Below are 22,296 nucleotides of genomic sequence, written 5' to 3'. Positions count from 1 at the left end.
AGTCCCGCCTGTGATATTAGGGTAACAAGTTAAATTAAGTAATACATTGGTTGACATGACGTTTTTTTTTTTTTTATATATAAGCGTTTTTTTTTAAATCAATATGATTAACAAGTTAGGTCAAAAGTAATCTAAAATAACGAAATAAAAAAGCAGTCAGATATATAGATGTATACAGCACACATATATAATGTAAACACAAACTTTTATTGTGGATGTGATTAATCATGATTAACTGATTTGACAGCCCTAAAATAAAGACCATATGAAATACAGATTTATATGGTCTAAATAAACCATCTTTTTTTTTTTCAGTCTTACTCATAGCTTTAGGCGTATGTTTATTTCAGTCTCACACAGAACTGTTGCAGCTGTGGGCTCTGATCATTTATTAGAGGGCTTTCCTCTTCACTCTGCAAGCTAAAATGAGTCAAAACAAAGCTGATTAATAAGTTTAGTCACTATAGTGTTGATGTGAAATACAAAAAATGAATGTAGTCCAAGGAGTTTAAATGCAATATTCAAGACTTAAGATACATGCCTTGCTACCCGGGTCTCTGGTGCGGGTACGTAGTTTATTCACTTGAGACTCCGCAGTCTCGGCTCGTTCCTCAGCATCATCCAGCTCATGCTGAATCTTCTTGTACTTGGTCAGGTTGGTATTAGCTTGTTCCTCCTACAATATAATAAACAGGAATCATCAGTGATGTTAAGTGTACACGAGGTGTAGCATGTTAAGCTTTACTTGTAAACTCACCGCCTCCTCTGCTTGTCTCTTGTAGGTCTTAACTTTGGCCTGCAGCTTGTCTATGAGCTCCTGTAGGCGAGCCATGTTCTTTCGGTCCTCCTCAGTCTGCAGAAACAGCAGGTGGTGCCACAGGCTTCATTCTTCCAGAATAGTGCAGCTCAAGCTATTGAAGCAACCTCAAAGTAATATCAAAACTATTTGTGCATCTCTCTGATGGACTTTTTTACCTGGTAGGTGAGCTCCTTGATCCTTCGCTCAAATTTGCGAACTCCCTTCTGGAATTCATTGCTTTTTTTCTGCTCAGATTCCAGCTCGTTTTCCAGGTCTCTCACCTTAAGGAAAGCAAAGTTAAAAGTTCACTTTAGGGCAGAAATGATTATTTTGGTAATTTAGTAATCGGCCGATTATCCTGATGGACAATGAGTAATTTTTATTTAATTTATTTATTTTTTTGGTAATAAAAATAGACCTAAGCAAACAATAGACTTAAAAATGACTTGAAATACAGATAGCAATGAGGCTAATTATTGGTTCAAATAAATATTAAATGCAAGTAATCATATGGTTTTAGTTATAAGTTATAAGTTACACTGACTAAATACAGCTGGATAAAACAAAAACTGTGCCTGTCTTCATTTTAGGCTACAAAGCAATAAAATGTGATTATTTTTAAGGGGGTGATTATTTTCTACACCCAATGTAATCATAATATATGTACCTTATGTATTATATCAAATGCCTACTGTGGGCGTCAACAGCGTGACAACTGTTTTTACACATTATAGCATGATCTAATCCTTGTTTAATATTGCTTAAAAACATTACATTCAAACATCCACTAGATCTTTAATATTTGGCAACTTCTTTAGGATATAAATACTACAGGCACTGTTTTTTTTTGTTTGTTTTTTTACAAGAACGTGGACTTCAAAACATGCAAACTCTGAGCGAGGGTTTAAACTTTTACTTTAAAGTCATGATGAACAGGGAACATATTTAGAAAGATAATGATGTATTGTCTTGTGTTGGCGTAGGTTCAAAAATGAATCTTGTAAATCTGATAGAATGGTGCATTGTTCCCAACCGTTATAAGACATTAAGACTCACAAAGATGGAGATTGAGATGGTTGGCGCATGCAAACTGTTTAAGTGGAGCAGCATTTATTGTGAACAGAGCCATAACCTACTAAACCCGCAGCACATATATTTACTCAACTGAATCACAGCCTTTCCGGTATGTTGCCAGTTAACTGACGCATGCAAATTGAGGATTTTTGGCATCGCCAAATTCAGTCAGGTTTTCAAGCAGCATTATTTTATTTACGTATGTTATATATTACAAATGTCATCCTGCATACCCTGCTTTCCAGTTTCTGGATTTGCTTCTTGCCTCCTTTCAGAGCGATCTGCTCAGCCTCATCCAGACGCATCTGCAGATCTTTGATGGTCTGCTCCATGTTCTTCTTCATGCGTTCCAGGTGAGCGCTGGTGTCCTGCTCTTTCTTTAGCTCTTCTGCCATCATGGCAGCCTGCATATCGATAGTATCATATAAGATTTCTTATGCACAACATTTAGCAAAAACATCCTCTCTATGCAAGAAACTCACATCAGTGATTGCCTTTTTGGCTTTTTCTTCTGCATTTCGGCACTCCTGCACAGCATCATCCACCTCACTAGACAACGTGGAGATATCACTCTCCAACTTTTTCTTTTGATTGAGCAGTGATGTGTTCTAGAGAGGCAGAAAGAATTATGGAAAATTACAATATATTATTTGTCATCGGTGCACAGAGGAGCTGCCTTCTGCAAAGTTTGATCATGGGACATCTGGCCATTACCTGGGAATGCAGTAGGTTGACCCTCTCCGTGGTTTCCAGGAGCTCATACTCGGCCAGTTTGCGGGCGCGATCGCTCTGCTCCAGTTGGCTTCTCAGTTCTTCCATCTCAGCAGTCAGGAGGTTGTTCCTGCGGTCAGTAACTGCAACCTGTTCTTTCAGTTCTTCATTCTGGTGAATGGTCTCATCCAGCTCTATCTGAAGATCCTTTATAATTGATATGTTTGTTAGGCATGAGTTGGTGACTCTTTGCTGAAGTAATTTTGCATGTATCGTAACATGAAAATTTTCCAAACCTGTTTTTTATTTCCCACTAGGGATGTAACGATTAAACGCGAGTGGGTTGAAAAGAGATTAAAATATGTGAAGATTCAAAACGGTTGAGATGCTAAACAAATCGCGATTCACTTCAAAATGTAATCAGGAGTAGGAGTTTATATGAATGTATATCTGAGGGGAACTTTAGAAAAGTTTAGATGGTTTTTTTTTTCATCTTGCCTCTGTATAATGCATATTAAAGTTCAGAAGTGCAGCCCTGCTTTGTTTACAGCGGAAACTTTAAGTGACACCTGCCGTCAGACTGTGAATCTGCATCTCGTTCAGATCTGGTCTGCTGTTTCTGTTTCATGCAGATATTGTTTTATGTATAGTTTCACAAAATTGAAGTCGAACTATTCTGTTTTTTCTTCAAATTTCGAAATTATACAATCTAATTTAGATTAAAAACTGCTCATGTTTCTTGAATGCAGCATCTTTGAATCATGATAAAAATGCAGTGGTTGCCTCTCATTCTAAATGCAAAGAGCACAAAGAGAGAGATTTTTTTTTTGATTTGTTACTTATTTATTTGTTTTGGGGCTTGTTTTAATATTTCAGTTTAGTTTTGTTATTTACATTTACATTATATTAAAATGTTATTAAGTAGATGCTTTTATCCAACGCGACTTAAAAATGAGGACAATAGAAGCGATTTCACAAAGTAATGTGCAGCATTTTGTCCAAGCAATAATAAAAGGACAAATTTAATTTACAATTCCATTCTTATTTTATATATATATATATATATATATATATATATATATATATATATATATATATATATATATATATATATATATATATAAAATTAATCGTATAGTGTAATCAAAATTGTGAATCAAAACAAATCATGAGCTGAGTGAATCATTAAATCCCTATTTCCCACAATTATGATGTAAAGTGCTTGTCATAGAGTAACATTTGGATTTACCTTAGTCTGTGTCTGCAAGTTGCGGACCATTTTTTGGGACTCAGAAGCCAAGCGATTTGCATGGTTCATCTGAACCTCCATTTCATTCAGGTCGCCCTCCATCTTCTTCTTCACCCTGATGGCTTCATTACGGGATTTTGCTTCTGCGTCCAGGGTGGCTTGCATGGACTCTATGGCACGCTGATGGTTACGGCTAGATAAGTTAAAGGTTGGTAAATAAGTTAAGAAGTCTTGCATTAAATGGTTGTATAATGAATGGAGTAATGGAAATGATGTTCAATAATCAGTCTCCATCAGTAGTCCATCATGATTCTCTCCTTAAGTAGAACTGACCGGAGATTGTCCAGTTCCTCATCTTTCTCAGCCAGCTTCCTGTCAATGTCTGCTTTGATCTGATTGAGCTCCAGCTGTATCCGTAGAGTCTTACTCTCCTCATGCTCCAGAGTTCCCTGACACAAATAAGGTATGAGAAGTCTCTTTTCATCTGTTTCGATATAATATTCTCATTACTGTGCTAGTTTTATAAACCTTTTGGCAGGACAATTAATTTCCTTTTTTTTCTTCATGCACTATTTCCACAAGGGAAAAAAAAAACACTAAATGATAAACCAAAAATACATACATTTATTATTTACAGGGATCTAATTTATCATTCATTCATTATCTAAAAGAAATTATTTGTGGTTTTAGTTGAATTAAACCAGTTTTTCTTTAATACACAATTATAATCATGGAAAATGAAAACTTTTTGGCATTAATGGCAATGTGTATTCTTCAATTTTGTATTTTTTTTCATACTTCAGCTTCCTCCAGAGCTGCTTGAATTTCAGTCTTCTCCAGATCTAAGCCCTTCTTGATCTTCTCAAGCTCATGAATGGTCTTGCTGCCCTGGCTTATTTGGTCACTCAGGTCAGAAATCTCCTCTGTTAGAAACATGAAAGGTGTAAACTGACGATATGTGTTAATATGATTTTAGAGTTTTTTTTCTCTTTTCAAAATCCCTTCAGTTCAAAACATACCCTGTAGATTTTTATTCTCCCGCTTGATGCTCTCCAGATGGTCCAGAGCCTCCTCGTAAGAGTTCTTGAGTTTAAACAGCTCTGTGCTCAGATTACGAGACTCTTTCTGTGAGGACTCCAGCTCAGACTGACACTCCTCATACTTCTGCCTCCATTCAGCCAAAATCTTGTCAAATTGCCTCTGCTTCTTATCCAGGGCAGCGGCAGCTGCGTTAGAGCGCTCCAGATCTACAACGAGATCTTCAATCTCCGACTGCAGCCGATGTTTGGTCTTTTCTAGGGAGGAGCACTTTGCATTTGATGCCTCGACTTGTTCCTCAGCCTCTTGGAGGCGGACGGCCAGCTTCTTCCTGTCAATTTATTAACTTTTATGATTCGGTCATAGATTGAATGAAGCCAGTCATTATTTCTTGTCTAGTCCACACACTCACTTTGCTTCCTCGAGTTCCTCTGTCTTCTGAATGGCGTCTGTCTCATACTTGGTCCTCCACTGGGCGACTTCAGCATTGGCCTTGGACAGTGCACGCTGCAGCTCAGATTTGCCCTCTTGCTCTTCATCATACTGCTCTCTCAGGAGATCACAGTCATGTCTGGATGATTGCAGGGCATGAGCCAAGGCATTCTTTGACTGAAAGGAGCAAAAGACAGATCAGAAGTACAAATTTGTTCCACACAAAAGCCCAAATATGTTGAGCAGTGAGGAAAACTGCTTTCTTACTTTGGTTTCTTCATCTAGCTGTTTCTTGAGCTCCTCAATGTTTTGGCTGAGGGAGTTCTTGATGCGCTGCAGTTGAGACACCAGAGCTTCACGCTCCTCCAGCTTTCTGCCCAGCTCAGCTGATGCATGGAAAAATTATGTAAAAAAGGCATAAATGCATAAATGTCTCAGTGATTCATGTTGAATAGTAAATAGTAGTTTGTTTGTATACCGCTTTCAGCCTGAGCCCTGGCTCGCTGTGTGTTGGTGTCACTGAGCTGCCTTTGGAGCTCCTCCACTCTGGCTTTAGACTCATTCATCTGGTCCTCATAGACACGACACGTTTTCTCAGTGGCAGCCTGTAATAATGTGTGTGGGTGTAGCAAATCAAAAATAATTACATTGTGTTTCCTACCATACATATATGAATATGCTTTTATGAAATTAAATTATAATAACAATTTGTATATCTTTACCGACACATTTTATGTAAAACCATGTTGATTTCAGACAAAAAGTTTTTCCTGTTTTCACTGATAATATTACTTGCAGTTAAGTAAGTGAACAGAATTTTTATACAGTAACTGGTGATTGATTCAATTCAGTGTTTTTTTAAGACTGTCTGTTTTTTTTATGATGCACAGTGGAGTGTATGTAACATAAAAGACATTTTGAAGATTGCTGGTAAACCAACATTTGGGGCCCTATTTTAACGATCTGAAACGCAAGTGTCAAAGCGCGAAGCGCAAGTAACTTTGTGGGCGGGTCTCGGCGCTGTTGCTATTTTCCCGGGGGGATAAATGGCTCTTGCGCCCGGCGCAAATCTAAAATGGGTTGGTCTGAAGTAGCTTCATTATTCATAGGTGTGGTTTGGGCGTAACGTGAAATAAACCAATCAGAGCGTCATCCAACATTCCCTTTAAAAGCAGGTGCGCAAGTTCCATTATGGATTGCTATTATTATGGCGTATTTACCAGGCGCACGCCAGGAGCGGTTCACAGCCGAGGAGACTGGTGTTCTTGTAAGAGCAGTGAAAGACAGAGAAGTTGTGTTGTATGGGGATGGGAGAAACCCGCCCAAAATTGCGTCGGTTAAACAGGCGTGGGAGGAAATAGCCACAATTGTTTCATCGATTTTTTTCCTGGTTCTTGACGGACAAACATATTTGTCAGATGTCCTTACATAGCCTATATGTCTTGCCACTATTGGGCAAACAGGTCTGATCCTTAATTACTAAAATTAGCCTGAATAATTTGTAAGCTAGATTTATGCCTATTTTTTCACATCTTCGTGGCACACCACAATGATTTCCGTCATCTCATGTGTTAATATTTTTTTTTAGTGTAACAGTTTATGATTTGCAAAAATAACTGTTGCATCTGTGTAGATTACATGAGCAAAGTGTATGCGCGTTGTGCACGCTCAAGCATGCCCCCTTAAAATAGCATAATGAACAACGCGCAACGCGCCACTGACTTTAGACTAGGTTTTTTCTGGTCAGTGGCGCAATTGTTTAATGGAACAGCAAAATAGCACCAGGGATTGTTTGCGCCGGAACACGCCTCCTTTTTTGCGCTGAACCGCCCAGGGAGCGCAATATCATTCACTAGTTTAGCGACGTGCTTCTGTGGAGGGAAAAGCGCGCTTTGCGCGGGTGCAAAATAGGAATGACACATGCGTCTGTGTACAAAGTCAATTGCGCTGGGTGCAAGATAGGGCCCTTGGTGGTTGTCATTGACTCCCATAGTATTTTTTTTCCTACTAAAAAAGTCAATGACAACCACCAATTGTTTGATTACCAGCAATCTTCAAAATATCTTCATGTTCAAAATAAGAAAGCAATTCATGACATGAGGGTGAGTAAATGATGACAGAATTTTAATTTCTGGGCCAACTATCCCTTTAACTCTCTCTCTCTCTCTCTCTCTCTCTCTCGAGATATATATATATATATATATATATATATATATATATATATATATATATATATATATATATATATATATATATATATATATATATATATATATAAATAAATATACTATTGCTTTTTGTTAATTCATGTTTGTTCATGATAGATTCACTGATGTTAGTTTGTACAGCTTGAACAACTTGAAATGCAAAAATGTTTGAGCATATTTAAAAATTTTACATTAAGCTATATTAATAAAAGCTGTAAAAATATTGTTCATTGTAAATTCATGATATATGATATGCTTTTAACTTTGTGTAAAATAAATGTAATAAACATTAAGAGCATGAAAATTTCATCTCAACTGATATCAGCCCTTGATTTTTTCAATGTTAAAGTCAACACTAAATTAATGCTTGTTAAATTAGATCAGACTGTGGTGTGACATGATCATATTTTCCACCTTGCTCTTTGCCAGCTGCTCTAAATTGGAGGTGAGGTCATCTGCCTCCATCTTGGCTTCACTTCTCTCCTTCTCCAACTTCTGTTTGACCCGCTGAAGGCTGTCAATTTGCTCGCTCAGTTCAGCCACGCTGTCTGCATGCTTTTTGCGCAGTGCGGCGGTCATAGCCTCGTGGTGCAATATGGCCTCTTCAAGGTCACGACGCAGTTTTAGAAAATCTGCCTCCCGTTTCTTATTCATCTCAATTTGGGCTGAAGTGGCCCCTCCGGCTTCCTCGAGACGCTCACTGAGCTCTTCAAGCTCTTTGGAGGCATCACATCGCTGTTTCTCTATCTTCGCCCGGTTGGAGCGCTCTGCCTCCAGTTCCTCTTCGAGCTCCTCAATACGAGCCTTAAACACAATGAAAGAATGAATTAAAATATATTTTGATAGAGACGTAAACTTGGAGATCAGACGTCCAGTTTAACTCGCCTGCAATTCCTTGATCTTCTTTTGAAGCTGGATGATTAGCGCTTGCTCATCTTCGATTTTCGAACTGATCTGGTTCATTTCAAAATCTTTCCTACAAAAAACAGACAATATAAGAACAGAATTGATTTATTTTACAGCATCATGTCATGTGATGATTTCTTACTTCTTTAGCTTTTCCTCTAATTGCTGCTTGTCGTTTTCAAGGTCCATGACAGACTCCATGGCCAGCTTCAGATCACCCTCCAGCTTGCGTTTGACCCGTTCCAGGTCCATTCGCAATTTCTTCTCCTGTTCCAAGGATCCCTCCAACTAAACCATGGGATTAGAGTGTATTGATTTCTGATTTATTCTTGATCTTTTGGTCCAGTTAACATTTATTCAACTTACATCATCCACTTGTTGCTCCAACTTGGCTTTGGCCTTAGTCAGAGTGTTGACTTTGTCTTCCTCTGTCTGTAAGTCATCCAATGTCTGCTGGTGACTCTCCTGTAAGGCCTTCTTCTCTTTAGTGAGCTTCAGAATAGTTTCATCCAAAACTGCCATCTCTTCTATCAGATTTTTCACCTGTGAAAAGGGACTCTAATTGGTTTAACAGACTTCACGGTGGCTCAACAACAAAGCTTGAGCTTCATTTTTCTTTTCTAACCTTGTTTTCAGTGGCATGCTTCTCCTTCTCCACCTTGGCCAAGGTTATCTCCAGATCATCAATGTCCTTTTTCAGCTCAGAGCACTCGTCCTCCAACTTGCGTTTTTTTGCAAGAACGGTAGCATTCATCTCCTCTTCGTCTTCCAGGCGTTCGGTCATCTCCTTCACTTTGGCTTCAAGTTGAATCTTGGTCTTGATGAGCAGGTCACAACGGTCCTCTGCATCTGCCAGGTTATCCTGCTCCTGAAGAGCAATGGTTAGAAGGTCAATTCAAGCATTTTAACATTTGAATATGTACAATTAATTTGATTCTTTTTGACTGTTTATTGGGTAATGCAATTTAAACCCTATAAAACTGTAGATCTTATTCAGCATTTTCTTTCCCTTAAACCTAAATATCTCATTTAGATCCTAGCTCATGTCAAAATGAGTGACTTGGAGAAGAATGGTAATTTTATACTTTTATGCATTCAGCTATAATTTTTTATACATTTCTCCTGCACTTTAGCATTTTTTGCCATGCTATTGCAGAAAACATTGCACTTTTGTTGAAAAGTAACAAAACGTCCTGCTGTATTACAGTAGAATGTGAAAATTCATAAATGAATATTGAATTCTGTGGCCACCATAGCTTTTTTGTGGAGTTTATGAGCAAACAGTACGTTTGCCATTGATACTCACTGCCTGCAGCTGCAGAGAAAGGTCATTCTTCTCTTGGATCAGGCTGACCTGTTTCTCTTCCAGTTCCTTACGCTTGGACTCTGATTTCTCTAGGGCCTCCTTTAACTTTAGGAACTCTTCTTTTAGAGCGGCCAGCTCTTTTTCTGTGGCGGCGCTCCTCAGCAAGGGCTTGATTTTGAAGAAGAGTTTCATCCATGGCCAGTTCTTCACGATGTTGAATGCCCGGATATTCCACTGTATGATCATCAGAGCCTCCCTAATAACAAGATGCAGGTATAATCAATTTCTTTAAGGCATGTCAGTCCACTTGGTAGCCATGTTGATGATTCAAGTGTAGCTCCTATATACTTGAATGGGGCAAGATCGAAAACTACTGGTGTGGAGTTTAAAATTTTAGTTTCTTGACCTCAAATAATGCTGAAATGCTGTATTTTTCAGGATGGTCCAATAAAATCATGTGATTGGCTCTATAAACCAAAAGGCTGGGCTTTTATTCCTACAGCCGCCATACTGAGTGGGACTATTTTACCCTATTTAGTTCCTCTTCCGTTTTAGTTTCAGAGTTGCAGTTTCTCATTTTTTGTTATTGTAACACACGTATTTGTGTGCTATTTTATGTATTTTTTTTTTATATTTCCAATTAGCTTTAATTTTTTTTTTTTTTATCTTTAGTATATTTTCTTCTTCAACTAAGTGGAGCTTGTGTCACCCCCATATGACCCACTGGCTTAGCTCCATGAATGCATGAAACGAGGCTCATTTTAGTTAGTCTATTACTGGGGTGACTTTCAGATGTCACGCACTTGCTTTCACAATACTGTGGTTATATGTTAGCGGATGACGGTAGAGAATTCAGTCTGGTCAAATAGCCATGCATCTGTGCTCTGGACCACCCAAAAGGTGAAGTGTGTAGTATTTATTTAGAAACTGAGGCCTTATGCGGACCAGCGGCTTTAATCCTTTGCCAGTCTGAAGATATGCTTTCAATGTGGTCCTTTAGAGACACCAGCGCCTTGGCAAAACAGGCCTTTGAGCAGGGAGCTGGCCTGTATTTTTAGAGGGGAGTGAGGTGAGCAGCTGCCATGTGACCCACTGGGCTTCTGAGCTTTAAGGACACCGCTCGCATTGTCTAAAAAGAGGAAGGGTGGAGGTCATGGATATGGGCACGGAGAACCTTACGTTTTATAGAGAGTGTCGAAGCATATGAAGGGTCTTGGCCACACATGGACAAATGCATGTCTGAAGACACACGCCTCAAACACTCCATCCACATGGCCCCAAAATACCTCTCATATGTTGAGGGTTGAGAGATATCATGTGGCAACAGCTTGTTGCTAACTTTATTAGGAATGAACCGATTGGATATCAGTATAGTTTGTGAATATTTGTGTGGGAAGGCATCAGATTAAGAATATATGCAGAATATAAACATATGGAAACCTTTTCTTCAGAAAAGTGGATTGAAACCAGGTGAGAGCTGATAATAGTCTAACGTCGCATTCGCAATTTATAGTTGTTTGGTGAATTTTCATGGTCAAAATCGTGCAATTTCAATAAGAATCCACCTTATCAGGAATTTTGCGGGAGGGCAAAAAATGTCCCCATGCAGATTTCATATCGGGTTCAAGTTGGTCATGCAAATCAGTTCCACTGACCAACAGAAAGATGCTTGGTTTGAAAGTGGCATCTGTGTGAGAAGTGCTTCAGGCCTTTTTTTGCCTGTGAAATTTTGCTGTTACTGTACCTTAACGCTGAATATGTATCTTCATATTTTACTTCATATTTTATATTCAGACAAATCTATATACAGTGGCCCCAAAATGTATTTTGCCACTTAAACCAAACTTAAATATCAAAGTAATTTATTTATTTATTTTTGTTTGTTGCGCTTACTTTATTCCATTAACTCTACCAATTATCTAAAATACTTTTTTGTTTTGTTTTGGTGAAATAATTTATTTATTTTTATGAGTGGAACATGGTAGGAAATTTTGTTATCTAATGCAGTTCCTTTCATTCATTTTTTATGTTTGACTTAAATGTCCAAATATGTTTGGGGGTCACCGTATTTTTATCTAAGAAAGATCTTTTGCATTGAATCATGTATTACTTCCTCTCCATCATCTTCTTCAGCTCCATCCTCATGATCTTGCCACGGCTGGCGGCTTGCAGTAGAGTGAGAACTTTAGCCAGACGCTCGTCCCTCATCTCCTCCAGGTGTCCCAGCAGGCCAGCTTTAAAGAACACCTGTAATGCAGAGACACAAGGCTTGATTTAGCCCATTTTGTCTTGTGTACAGACCTGTAATTGATGTCCCATTGCTTGAGGCTCAAAGCAACAAACACTTTTACTGTTTGAAGTCTGACTTGCCTTAGTATGTCCAAATCTATACTGATTATGGTCAATATCCAGTGAAGCCAGAAGTTTCTCTGCAGCCTTCCTGCTGTCCACAAACTTGTCATCAGGGATAGCATGAGGATTCAGAATGCGATACCTTTGAAAAGGATGAATATAAACATTCTCACAGTTTATTCTTATTCACAGTTTTTATTCTTATCATCTAAGCTGTACTGCACACATAGTGTTCACTGTTCTTCCAGGTTTAACTAATGTACAAAAATTTGTACTATTTATCAACTGGCTGACTTTTCACAAGCCACTGAAGGTTGAAGGTGAAGTAAGCAATTGTGTTATGTTAAAATGCTTATTTAAACAATTATCCAATTCTGGCCCCACCAAATGGTGGTGAGAAAATTTAGGAAACCTTTTTGGAAAATTATTTTGTAACAATTTTTGTACTAGCACCCCAGAAATACTAGTTAAAATTCAGTCTCAATTTATTTATTGAACCACAAATCATTACATGATTCAAACATGTTCACATGGGGTTCCTGTGGCTCAGAGCATTGCTTTAGCAGCGCAAAAGGTTGTGGGTTCGATTCCCAGGGAGAACACATACTGGTAAAAAAAAAAATTTGTAGCCTGAATGAAATAAGTCACTTAGGATAAAAGCGTCTGATAAATATAAAATGGGGGAATTATAGGCTACTAAAAGTAAAGAAGTGCCAAGATTTTATTGTAGTTAATTGTTGATGTTCTCAATGAGTACACAGTGTGTCAACAGTAGCTCTTCTCACCGCTGTTTGAAATCGGCATAAAGAATTCTGTTAGGAAATCCCTTCCTGCAAATGCGAATGCCCTCCAGGACGCCATTACAGCGCAACTGGTGCAGCACCTGGAAAGCGTCCATGATTCCTGCAAATAAGATGAAAAGGTTAAAGTTAGACATTTCATCATGATCCTGTTGGCTTAGAGGTGTTGAAGTGTTCAGTGGATACAGCACCTGGTGTTTTGGTCTCATTGGGGATGATGCAGCGCACAAAATGGGGCTGAGTGCTCCGCAAGTTTGTCATCAGCTTGTTGAGATTCTCCTGCAGTTGGGGGAGAAATAATCAATATACAAAAAGGCCATAAACTCCTGCTGTACAGCAGTTCTTAACATTTTACAATGCACAAAGCAAATGCATTCAATCATACCATATGCAAAAGTGTCCTTCTCCAAAACATTGCCAGGTGTGTTTCTAGACTTACCCTGAGTTGCTGCTCTTTGTGGACACAGACAGAACAGGAGCCAGCACAGACTTAAAGTGATGTTCATGTGTCATTTCTCTAAACATCACTGCAAGTCTTAACTGCCTCCCTCTCAGTACTGGAGAGTTTTGATTTCCTTGTTTTAATGACCATGGATAATTATTTCTGTTTAATACCAGTTTCTGCTGTTACTAACTAATTTGCACCTAGTGGAAGTAGCAGTAAAGTCTGGTTAAATTCCTACCTTGTGTAGCTGTGACACTGTCTGGAAGGAAGCAGCCTTCTTCCTCTTTTCCTTGATTCCTGTTTTTGTGTCAGGGGCTAAAATGAAAAAGTTGTATTTAGAAGTGTTTTATGGTTATGGTCATATTTTAGGCAGACTGTGTGGTATATTTACCCGAGTCAGAGCTAACGTAATTCTCATACAGACTAGCCAGAAGCTTGCTGGCTGATTTCTGGAAACAGGCTACCACTGTTTCATTCAGAGGGTCTTTGTTTTTGTCTAACCAACCAATAATATTATATGGCACCTGAAATTCAAATAAAAATATTCATTATCTACATTAAAACCGCTTAAACCAACCTAGGGTGGTAAACTGAACTGTTTAAATGGTTTGAGATGGCTTTTTTTTAAGCTTGCTAGACTTGAAGACCAGCTTAAAGCAGCTAAAACTGACTAGCTCAAGCTATTTCTCTGTAGAAAAGCACCAAGAATAATCTAAAGTGCATCATAAATAGTTGTAATATCAAGTGCCACCTAAGTGATTTTTAAATTGAGTCTTGTTGTATTATTGGTTCAAACTCACCACTCCTGCATAGTGCACTAGCTCAAAATGAGCCTCATACTTTCTCTTCTTGTCAGGCCTTGGCTTTTGGAAATTTGCAGTCTTGCCAAGGTGATTGTCAAACAGCTTAGCCTTGAAGCTATTGTCGGTAGCTTTAGGGAACATGCACTCCTCTTCAAGGATGGACATAATTCCTAAGGGCTAACAAAGAGAAAACAACTCAGTTGTTCATTTTTGAATTGTTACTGTAACTGATATTGTTTTAACTAAAAAAAAAAAAAAAACCTTTTCAATGAGGTCAATGCAGGCTTGGAGGTCAAGCCCAAAGTCGATAAAGGTCCACTCAATGCCCTCCCTTTTGTACTCTTCTTGTTCCAGGATGAACATGTGGTGGTTGAAAAACTGTTGCAGTTTCTCATTGGTGAAGTTGATGCAGAGCTGCTCAAAGCTGTTGAGCTGTTGAGAGAATCCACATGACAGATGCACAAGTGTGAATGCCGACAGAAATCCAGATAAGTGCGGTGTGGAATTTCGAGAGTCACTCACCTCAAAGATCTCAAAGCCGGCGATGTCCAGCACTCCGATAAAGAACTGGCGCGGCAGAGCGGTGTATAGCGTCCTATTTATACGCCCCACCAACCACTTGAACATGCGGTCATAAGTGGCTTTGGCCAGAGCTCCCACTGCATAGTTAACCTGGTGGAGCCACACAATGTTTGTGAAGCACATGAAGATCACAGCTGACACTCACACGGATTGCAACAGTTGCCTGGATACAAGGCTGATTTCTCAGGCTGCATTAGTCCTTGTATCTTAGTAGATCAACGGTAAATGTCAGTGGTTTCAACATGCATTGTTACTGGCGTAGCAAAATCCACCAAAATAATTAAGTTTTTCTTTCTGTAGCTATATACACACACATCCAAGAAAAAAGGATTTTGGGAACACTTACCTGTTCGACATTCTGTCCTTTAACCACATACTCATTGCCCACCTTCACTCTAGGGTGCAGAAGACCCTTTATGAGGTCTGCTGAGCTAACACCCATCAGGTAGGAGGCCTTATCAGCACCTAGAAAGATCATTTAATATACGTTTAGCACTTTAACTGTAATACTGTAATACCGACAAGCCAGATTGCAGATTTACACTCACTTTCAGTGCCATCGGTCTCTGCCTGCTCCTCCCTCTGCTTTTGTTTGAATTTCATGTTCCCGAAGTGCATGATGGCCCCTACTATTTTATAGCAGCCATACTTTTCTTCGGGAGTGAAGCCAAGGATATCCATGGCATGCTGGAGGGGAGAGAAAATGATTTTGGAGGTCATTTTTATTTTTCATTTGGTCTCTGTAGGTGATGAGAGATTTTAGAGCTTACATCAGTAGCCATAAGCTCCTGCCCATCATCCATATTCTCAACCGTTGTCACTCCTTGGGAGCAAAAATGGTAGTCGTAGGGGTTTGAAGAGACCAGGAGCATGTCTGAAATCCACGAGGAAAAAATTATAATTTTTTATGAGTAATAGGGCAATATTGTTGTATTTGAAATGGCTCTTTTTGATTGCTTTCATTGTCCTTATTTGTAAGTCTGCTAAATGACTAAATGTAATGAACATTTAATTTGTAATTGTAGCATTTATCATACCAAGAAGTTCAGGCTTCTTTTGTGACATGATCTGGTAGTAGATGTGATAACTTCGCTCTCCAGGTTGCTGAAATATCACTCTGGATTTTTCCAGAAGATCTACAGAAATAATTAAATAAATCCCTTTTATATTTTGGAATGACATACACTGGTAAGCCATCATCATTCTTTGAACAATTTACTTACATATATCAATGTCAGCAGAAGCCAGTTTCCCTGTTGGTCCAAAATGGATCCTGATGAACTTACCCTATAGAGGGATTTAAGGAAATAAATCATGGTTGAATCAACCACGCTTGATAGCAATTATGCTATGAAGTCATTTTAATTTTACAGCATAGTAACAGGTCTTTACGTGTATGTAAGAGGAATAGACTCAAAAACTACAACGTTGGTCTATATCGTGTCAAATACTCACAAAACGGGATGAGTTGTCATTCCTCAATGTCTTGGCATTTCCAAAAGCCTCCATTGCAGGATTAGCTTCAATAATCTGGTCCTCTAAAGTCCCCTGAGAAAAGTAATTTTTATAATTGATGAGTTGTTGAGCTTTATTTGTTGCAGTTTATGCAGTATGTCTCCTTGTGGGAAGATATACTCACCCCTGTTTTAGTGGCAGGGGCCTTAAAACATAAAACAACAACAAATAAAGATTGTTGTTTCATAAAAAAGTACATATTTCTCATCTTATGTTAATATTATATTCTATTGTTGTTATTTCATTCTATATTTAACAGCCTGATTACTTCATTTGAATTCAATATAATGCATGTAACATTTTAAATGACCCCATTTTTATTACAAATATTAAAAAGTATTATATTATGCTAGTCAATAATCGGTGTCATTAAAATATTGATTAAAAAATAATTTGTATTATAACTGAAAATGCTAATTCATAGACAAACATGGATTAAATTTTGTTAGCTCACATCAAATACAGCAAAGTATTTAACAGTCACACCCTATGATAATCAGAGAGAGAGAAAAAACATGAATAATGGATTTTAAAAATGGCGACAAAAAAACTGAAATCAGGGAAACTGAAAGAGGTCGGGCCTGCTTGGAAAAAGGAAAGTTTATTTGTTAATCACAAATTTGTTTCAAAGAAAAAACTTCAAGAACAAGGAAGAAAAATGCAGGAGATGATGTGCTGGGGTTAAGCTATTGAAGACACATGGAGTAAGGTTCACCCCACAAAAACATTTGGGAAAATTAGCAAAAAGATATATGCAAATGGAAGGGATAGTCAAACCTCAGTCTAGATGTCCATAACAGAAAAACAAGTTACAATACGTAGTAGTAATGTCACTGAAAAATAAGCCGGACACCTAGATGAGGAGCGACCTCAAAATGAAAATGACAAACACTTGCCAGCACGAGAGGTAAAAAAAAAAAAAAAAAGCTGATTTGAAAAGAAGAGGGAGATGATTTGAGGGAAACCGAGAGAGCTTGTGTCTTACTCCTTTTTTAGTCGGTGCCTCACCCAGAGCCGCCACTATGGCAAAATACTGAATTACACGTTTCGTGTTTACTGTTTTGCCAGCACCAGATTCTCCGCTATGAGGTATCAAGAAATTATTGAATAATAAGACATTTGAAAAACAAAAAAGAAAGAAAAGAACCACAGCAAAGAACATTAGAAAAAAACAGTGCAACAAAATCTTCTATTAAAACAAAAATCAAAAGTTGGAAGTGTAATCTGAAATATTTATTTTCAGTGGCTGGGTTTTTTTCCCCCAAGCTGAAAATGTCTCTATCTCATCACAAAAATACAGAACGTGCACAGGAATATCCAGACTTACGTGATTAGCATGGACTGATTCTCACGATCTGTGTGGGGTTAACAATAACATATTTGTTTCAGGTCAGGAAAGGCCTTTCTGAATTGGCTTAAGTGTGAAATGATCCCTCCTGTAAGTTATTGTATGGGCAGGGAAGAGACAAGCACATGTTTAATTTTATACTTACTGCGCAACATGTCATTGTAGGCATTGTCAGCGATGGAATAGATGTGAGGTGGAGACTCGGAGCGGCGTTTGCCTTTGTAGGCAGCCACTACAGGGGCTGTGTAGACAGGAAGCCATTTGTATGGGTTCACCGTCACACAGAAGAGCCCAGAATACGTCTGCAGTGAGAAGATTGACAAGATTAGTTTCAGGTATGATGTATATAGTCAGGATAAATGGCACAATTGTTTAATTCAGCCTTATTTAAAAAAAATTAGGTAACTTTATATCTCATAATGTGACTCTTATATTTATCCTGATCTCATGAGGAAACATCTATTTTAATGAGGCGGCATTTAGCATGAATTCATACAATTTGATTTGAAAAAAGGCCAAACCTAACCATCAGTGGGCTTTATGCAGATTGTACAAAAATATGTGTAGGCCTATGAGATTGTAAAAATTTATATGAATTAATCACCAATTCGCCATAACGTAAAATAGTTACACCTTTTCATAAGAGTATCCTATTATATCTCCTAATGTAACTATTTCATATGTCAATTTTACTATTAACTTTATTTATGGACTTCCAAAATGTAGTTTTCCCATGTATTGGATCTGTTCAAAAGCTGTTCAGGAAAACATAACTTCCCAGAGATAACTTTATGAGGTGCTTTTGACTGTGGCACTTATAAAGGTCATACCTCTTGGGAATTCACTTGTATTTGTCCCTTGGCAAAGGCAAGGGTTACATTCATTACTGTGACTGTAAAGTCCTATGAATAGTGCCGCCCCTCTATGTTTAATGCTCTGGTCAGGTTATTTGTGGCATCAAAGATTAGTGAGAAAGGGCAGATCATTTCTTTGCTTTGAGCTGTGATGTGATGGTACCAACATAGATCATCCAATTGCTGTAGCGCCTCCGCAGATTATAGAGCACCGAAGCTTCATTCAGGTGTGTGAGCATAGCCATGTCCTCTATCATGTCAAATTTAGGAGGGTTCATCTGTTGAATGTCATCCTCCTTCACAGTTAGGCACTGCAGGATTTAGAGGCAATAAGCAGAGTCAGAGCAGGGCGACAAAAAAAATATAATTTTTTAAAATGATTATTTGATTCTGTTTGGTCAATGGCACATTGAGCTCTCAAATATGTCTATATTTTTAAATAACCGCTAAACTGGATCACCAGTTCATGTCAACAAACCGGCACTACTTCCATACCCCTCCGCCGTCCCTGTCTATTCATTCCAGCGCACGTCAAAATAGTTAGTAGCGCCATCTGGCGACTAAAATGACGCTTGTAATGAAAAATTGCCTCAGTGGAAGGTATTAGTTTTACAGGTAAACATGGTAAAGTTAATACATGGCTAGAAGCTTAGAGGACAACCAAAACGTTGATGATAATAACATCGAACTGGTAAGACACAGAGTGGACGAGGAAAGCTTTAAATTGGCCTAGAGAAAGACAACATTATAGTTAACTAATCCATCGTCCAACTAATCCAACTTGGACTAAATTACTTAAGGACTATAATTAAATGCCGCGCAGTGTCCGTATTTTTATTTGTAATGAGCTATTTTTCTTATTTAAAAACTTTAATGTAGGCTAATCTAGTTAAATGTAAAATAGTATAATCTCAAAACAATATTTCATGCCGATATATTTATGTATTAAACTACCGCAGTCGTCGTTATAGCAAAATTATTACAGTTTAATTTCATTAACTGAGATAAACAAATCAGAAACACTATTTATAAGCAAAAGTACGTTTTGGCATGTCCTTATATTGTTTTGACATGATAAATTAAATTTCACAAAAAAAGCCTTACCTTCCCGTCCTTGGTCTCAACGATGACTTTGTCACCATCAATCTGTCTGATTTCCACGTCAATGTACGCGTCCTTGTCATCTGGGATCCAAGCGCGTTTCTTTCCTGCGCACAAGGGAGTCTGTGTCAGTGATCAATATCCAGGCTCCGACTACGTTTTGCGTTGGTTTGATTGTTATAAATCCAATCATTCAACGCCAAATTTATTTATGCTAAATTGATCAACATTAACAAGTTAAGAACCTAACGTGCAATTACGAACACCTAAAAGACGTTGCGTAGCCAAAACAAGATTTCAAAAAGATCTGAAGTGTTTGTATCCGCCGTAAAACATTTGTTGCAGTCACTTGAAAATGTGTTCCTAGTACCATCAAACGCAACAGTTTGCGATGCCAGCAGCTCCAGGTCGGATTTGCGCAGAAACGGAGCCGCTTCTCCAAACTCCTTCATATCCAACAGTCTCGACATGATAAATCCACCGCTGCTTACTTACTGAAGATAAAACTTTCCAGATACCTTAGAAGAAGACAAATGTTATAGTTACACTTCAAATTAAATCATTAAAAAGACACAAAAAATACGATATAATGTTGGCAAAAAATAAGTAGGCCTACAAAATAAACGTGTAAACATTGCAGGAATAATTCATGTAGAAATTAAATATATAATCCAGGAGGTAGGCTGTATCACATAAAACAAAGCATTTCATTATTGACAGAAAATAAGATTTTAGTTTTAAGAAACTGATTTGATGGAATTAATGTTACTGTAATATTACAAACAAATGGTCAAGTAAATGAAATGAGTTAAGGTATCCAGTCATAATTTGCTAACTGACCTTAACACGGACTGAATGGGTGGAGTGGCCAAACTCCTTTTATCATCTCCTCCAAGGTCACGTTTAGAGAAATTATCATGTGTCACCTCCTCCAGCGCCTATTGGTGCTCACTGTGTCCCAAACTGACACAGAAGGGCAAGCCACATTTTTATCTTTACCCAAACCCAAGCTTAGTTATTTTTATAGCAACTTATGCAGGCTAAGTGCAGGGCACTGATCAGAAACTGGTTGATATATTTTTTTTTTTTTTATACACAAAAAAAACGTATTTCTTTTACATTTTCAATCAATATAACCAATTTATTTTTCAGCAACGGCACTAAAAACACAACATCATTTAAGATTATTTATATAAGAGGAAATGCAAATTAATCTTTTTGTTTATTTTTATTTTGTATGTTTTTAACTTATGTAAAAAAATATATATATGACAGCAGTTAGTGAGTTACTTTTACATGAACACTGTCATTGAAACTAATTATCAAAATGATGTTATCAGCTCTGTAACTGCTGTAACCATAGCAAATGTTCACAATTATGCATCAACTTAATACGTATTGAAGGAAGTAATAATTAAGAATGAACTTGTTTCTCCTTAAAGTTTTCTCAGTTTATAATTTTTTTCAGAGTTGGGCTATATTTTGTTTTCAACACTAACAATCATCTGAGCGGCTGTGGTCGCTGTAAATTCCCCCTGGTCCCTGCATGGATAAAGGTTACAGAGATCCACTCAGCGGCAACAAGCAACACCCTTACTATTGGCTCTTTAACATCTCTTCAATAACTCGTCAACAATTCTCTCCTCGACTTGCAGGACATGTATTAGGTGAACATAATGGCCATGTGTTCGGTCTTCTCCCTTACTCTAATTGCTTGTTTGCGGAATCCTTTGTTGTAAACGCCACTGGAGGGAAGCATTGTGTGTGTGTGGCCACAGTAAATGCAACCCTAGAAGAAAGTAAAGGGTCCCTTGTGCTTGACATGATATGGGATGCTAAAAATACGTCCCAATATAAGCCAAGATGCACTGCCCTTAATGATAATAGCAACATAATTGAGATGGATTTTCTTTCCACCATAGAAGCAAGCAGTTTTCTGACTAGTGAAATCAATTCAATAACTCTTCAATAACAAATCTGTCTCCAAATCTTTTATAAAATGAATTTGTATAAAAATAAATATATGAATATATTTAATGTTATATATAGGGCTATCACCATTCTTCTATAAAATTCAAGTACTCAATATAAAAAAATCGGCTTTTGCCCATGTCGGTTAACTGGCCAAAAACTGAAAGATGTGCCTTCTATGTATGAGAAAGAATTTACAGTGGCTATAGCATTTCTATCATAAAAAGTGGCTGATTATTAAAGAATAAATGGACATTTCAGTTGCATTTTGTTTAGTCAATATTAAACAAGGATTAGATTCTGCTATAAAGTGTCAGAATAATCGACTGATTACTCAATTACCAAAATGATTGCTAGTAACAGCCCTAATTTTTATGCATATATAAGTAATTACTTGTGATGTTTATGAAAAATTTAATGTAATATGATTCAATCAACAAGGCTGCATTTTTAAGCATTGGATCAGTCTGAAGATTTTTTTTATTTAAGGTAGCATCTGCATGTGGTTTCAGACCTACTCATATAATTATTAATTCACACATCCATGCCACTTCACTGCCAACACTCATTTTTGATACATAAAACAGCAGGTGTGGTGCAGAACTTTCCAGACAAAGTGCTAAAATAACAGGCCTAAATTCAGCCTATTATGCAGGCAGCCGCTGCTACTTTTCCACTACGGTGTCAGTGCAGTAATTGAGCGTCTTGGAGCGGAGCGCCTCTTTTTACACACCGGCCCCTGTGGATCTGACCTTGAGATCAGTGTCCTTGTATGTGGAAAAAGAGTAAAGAGTGTGGACCAA

The 22,296-nt window shown here is 37.8% G+C and overlaps 1 protein-coding gene across 2 annotated transcripts; it reads right to left on the bottom strand.

Moving 5' to 3' along the window:
* Positions 1-188: 188 nt before the first annotated feature.
* On the bottom strand, positions 189-20,060 carry myh7ba (myosin, heavy chain 7B, cardiac muscle, beta a). 2 transcript variants are annotated; one of them, XM_052609709.1, is made up of 41 exons: positions 19,893-20,060; positions 19,526-19,629; positions 18,589-18,732; positions 17,713-17,869; positions 17,547-17,574; positions 17,205-17,301; positions 16,160-16,252; positions 15,928-15,991; positions 15,742-15,840; positions 15,475-15,578; positions 15,253-15,391; positions 15,051-15,169; positions 14,645-14,794; positions 14,384-14,554; positions 14,120-14,299; positions 13,711-13,843; positions 13,558-13,634; positions 13,066-13,153; positions 12,860-12,977; positions 12,093-12,216; positions 11,833-11,969; positions 9,723-9,978; positions 9,042-9,284; positions 8,783-8,959; positions 8,559-8,704; positions 8,396-8,486; positions 7,925-8,314; positions 5,782-5,908; positions 5,571-5,689; positions 5,284-5,480; positions 4,853-5,202; positions 4,632-4,756; positions 4,167-4,282; positions 3,834-4,026; positions 2,588-2,791; positions 2,356-2,481; positions 2,107-2,277; positions 976-1,080; positions 758-853; positions 542-676; positions 189-420 (listed from the first exon to the last, which is right to left on the bottom strand). In XM_052609709.1, exons 1-41 carry the CDS (start codon positions 19,990-19,992, stop codon positions 409-411), a joined length of 5,805 nt encoding a protein of 1,934 aa, XP_052465669.1. In that variant the 5' UTR covers positions 19,993-20,060; the 3' UTR covers positions 189-408. The 2 variants fall into 2 exon arrangements, with proteins under 2 accessions (XP_052465669.1, XP_052465668.1); XM_052609708.1 differs by lacking the exons at positions 17,205-17,301; positions 18,589-18,732; positions 19,526-19,629; positions 19,893-20,060 and adding an exon at positions 16,344-16,364 and having other exon boundaries at positions 17,713-17,797.
* Between the last annotated feature and the right edge of the window lie 2,236 nt (positions 20,061-22,296).

This window comes from Carassius gibelio, chromosome A11, assembly GCF_023724105.1.
Source record: "Carassius gibelio isolate Cgi1373 ecotype wild population from Czech Republic chromosome A11, carGib1.2-hapl.c, whole genome shotgun sequence".
In the NCBI taxonomy this organism is placed as follows: Eukaryota; Metazoa; Chordata; class Actinopteri; order Cypriniformes; family Cyprinidae; genus Carassius; species Carassius gibelio.
The sequence above is the reverse complement of the archived record's forward strand: the minus strand, read 5'-3'. Positions and strand labels throughout refer to the sequence as shown.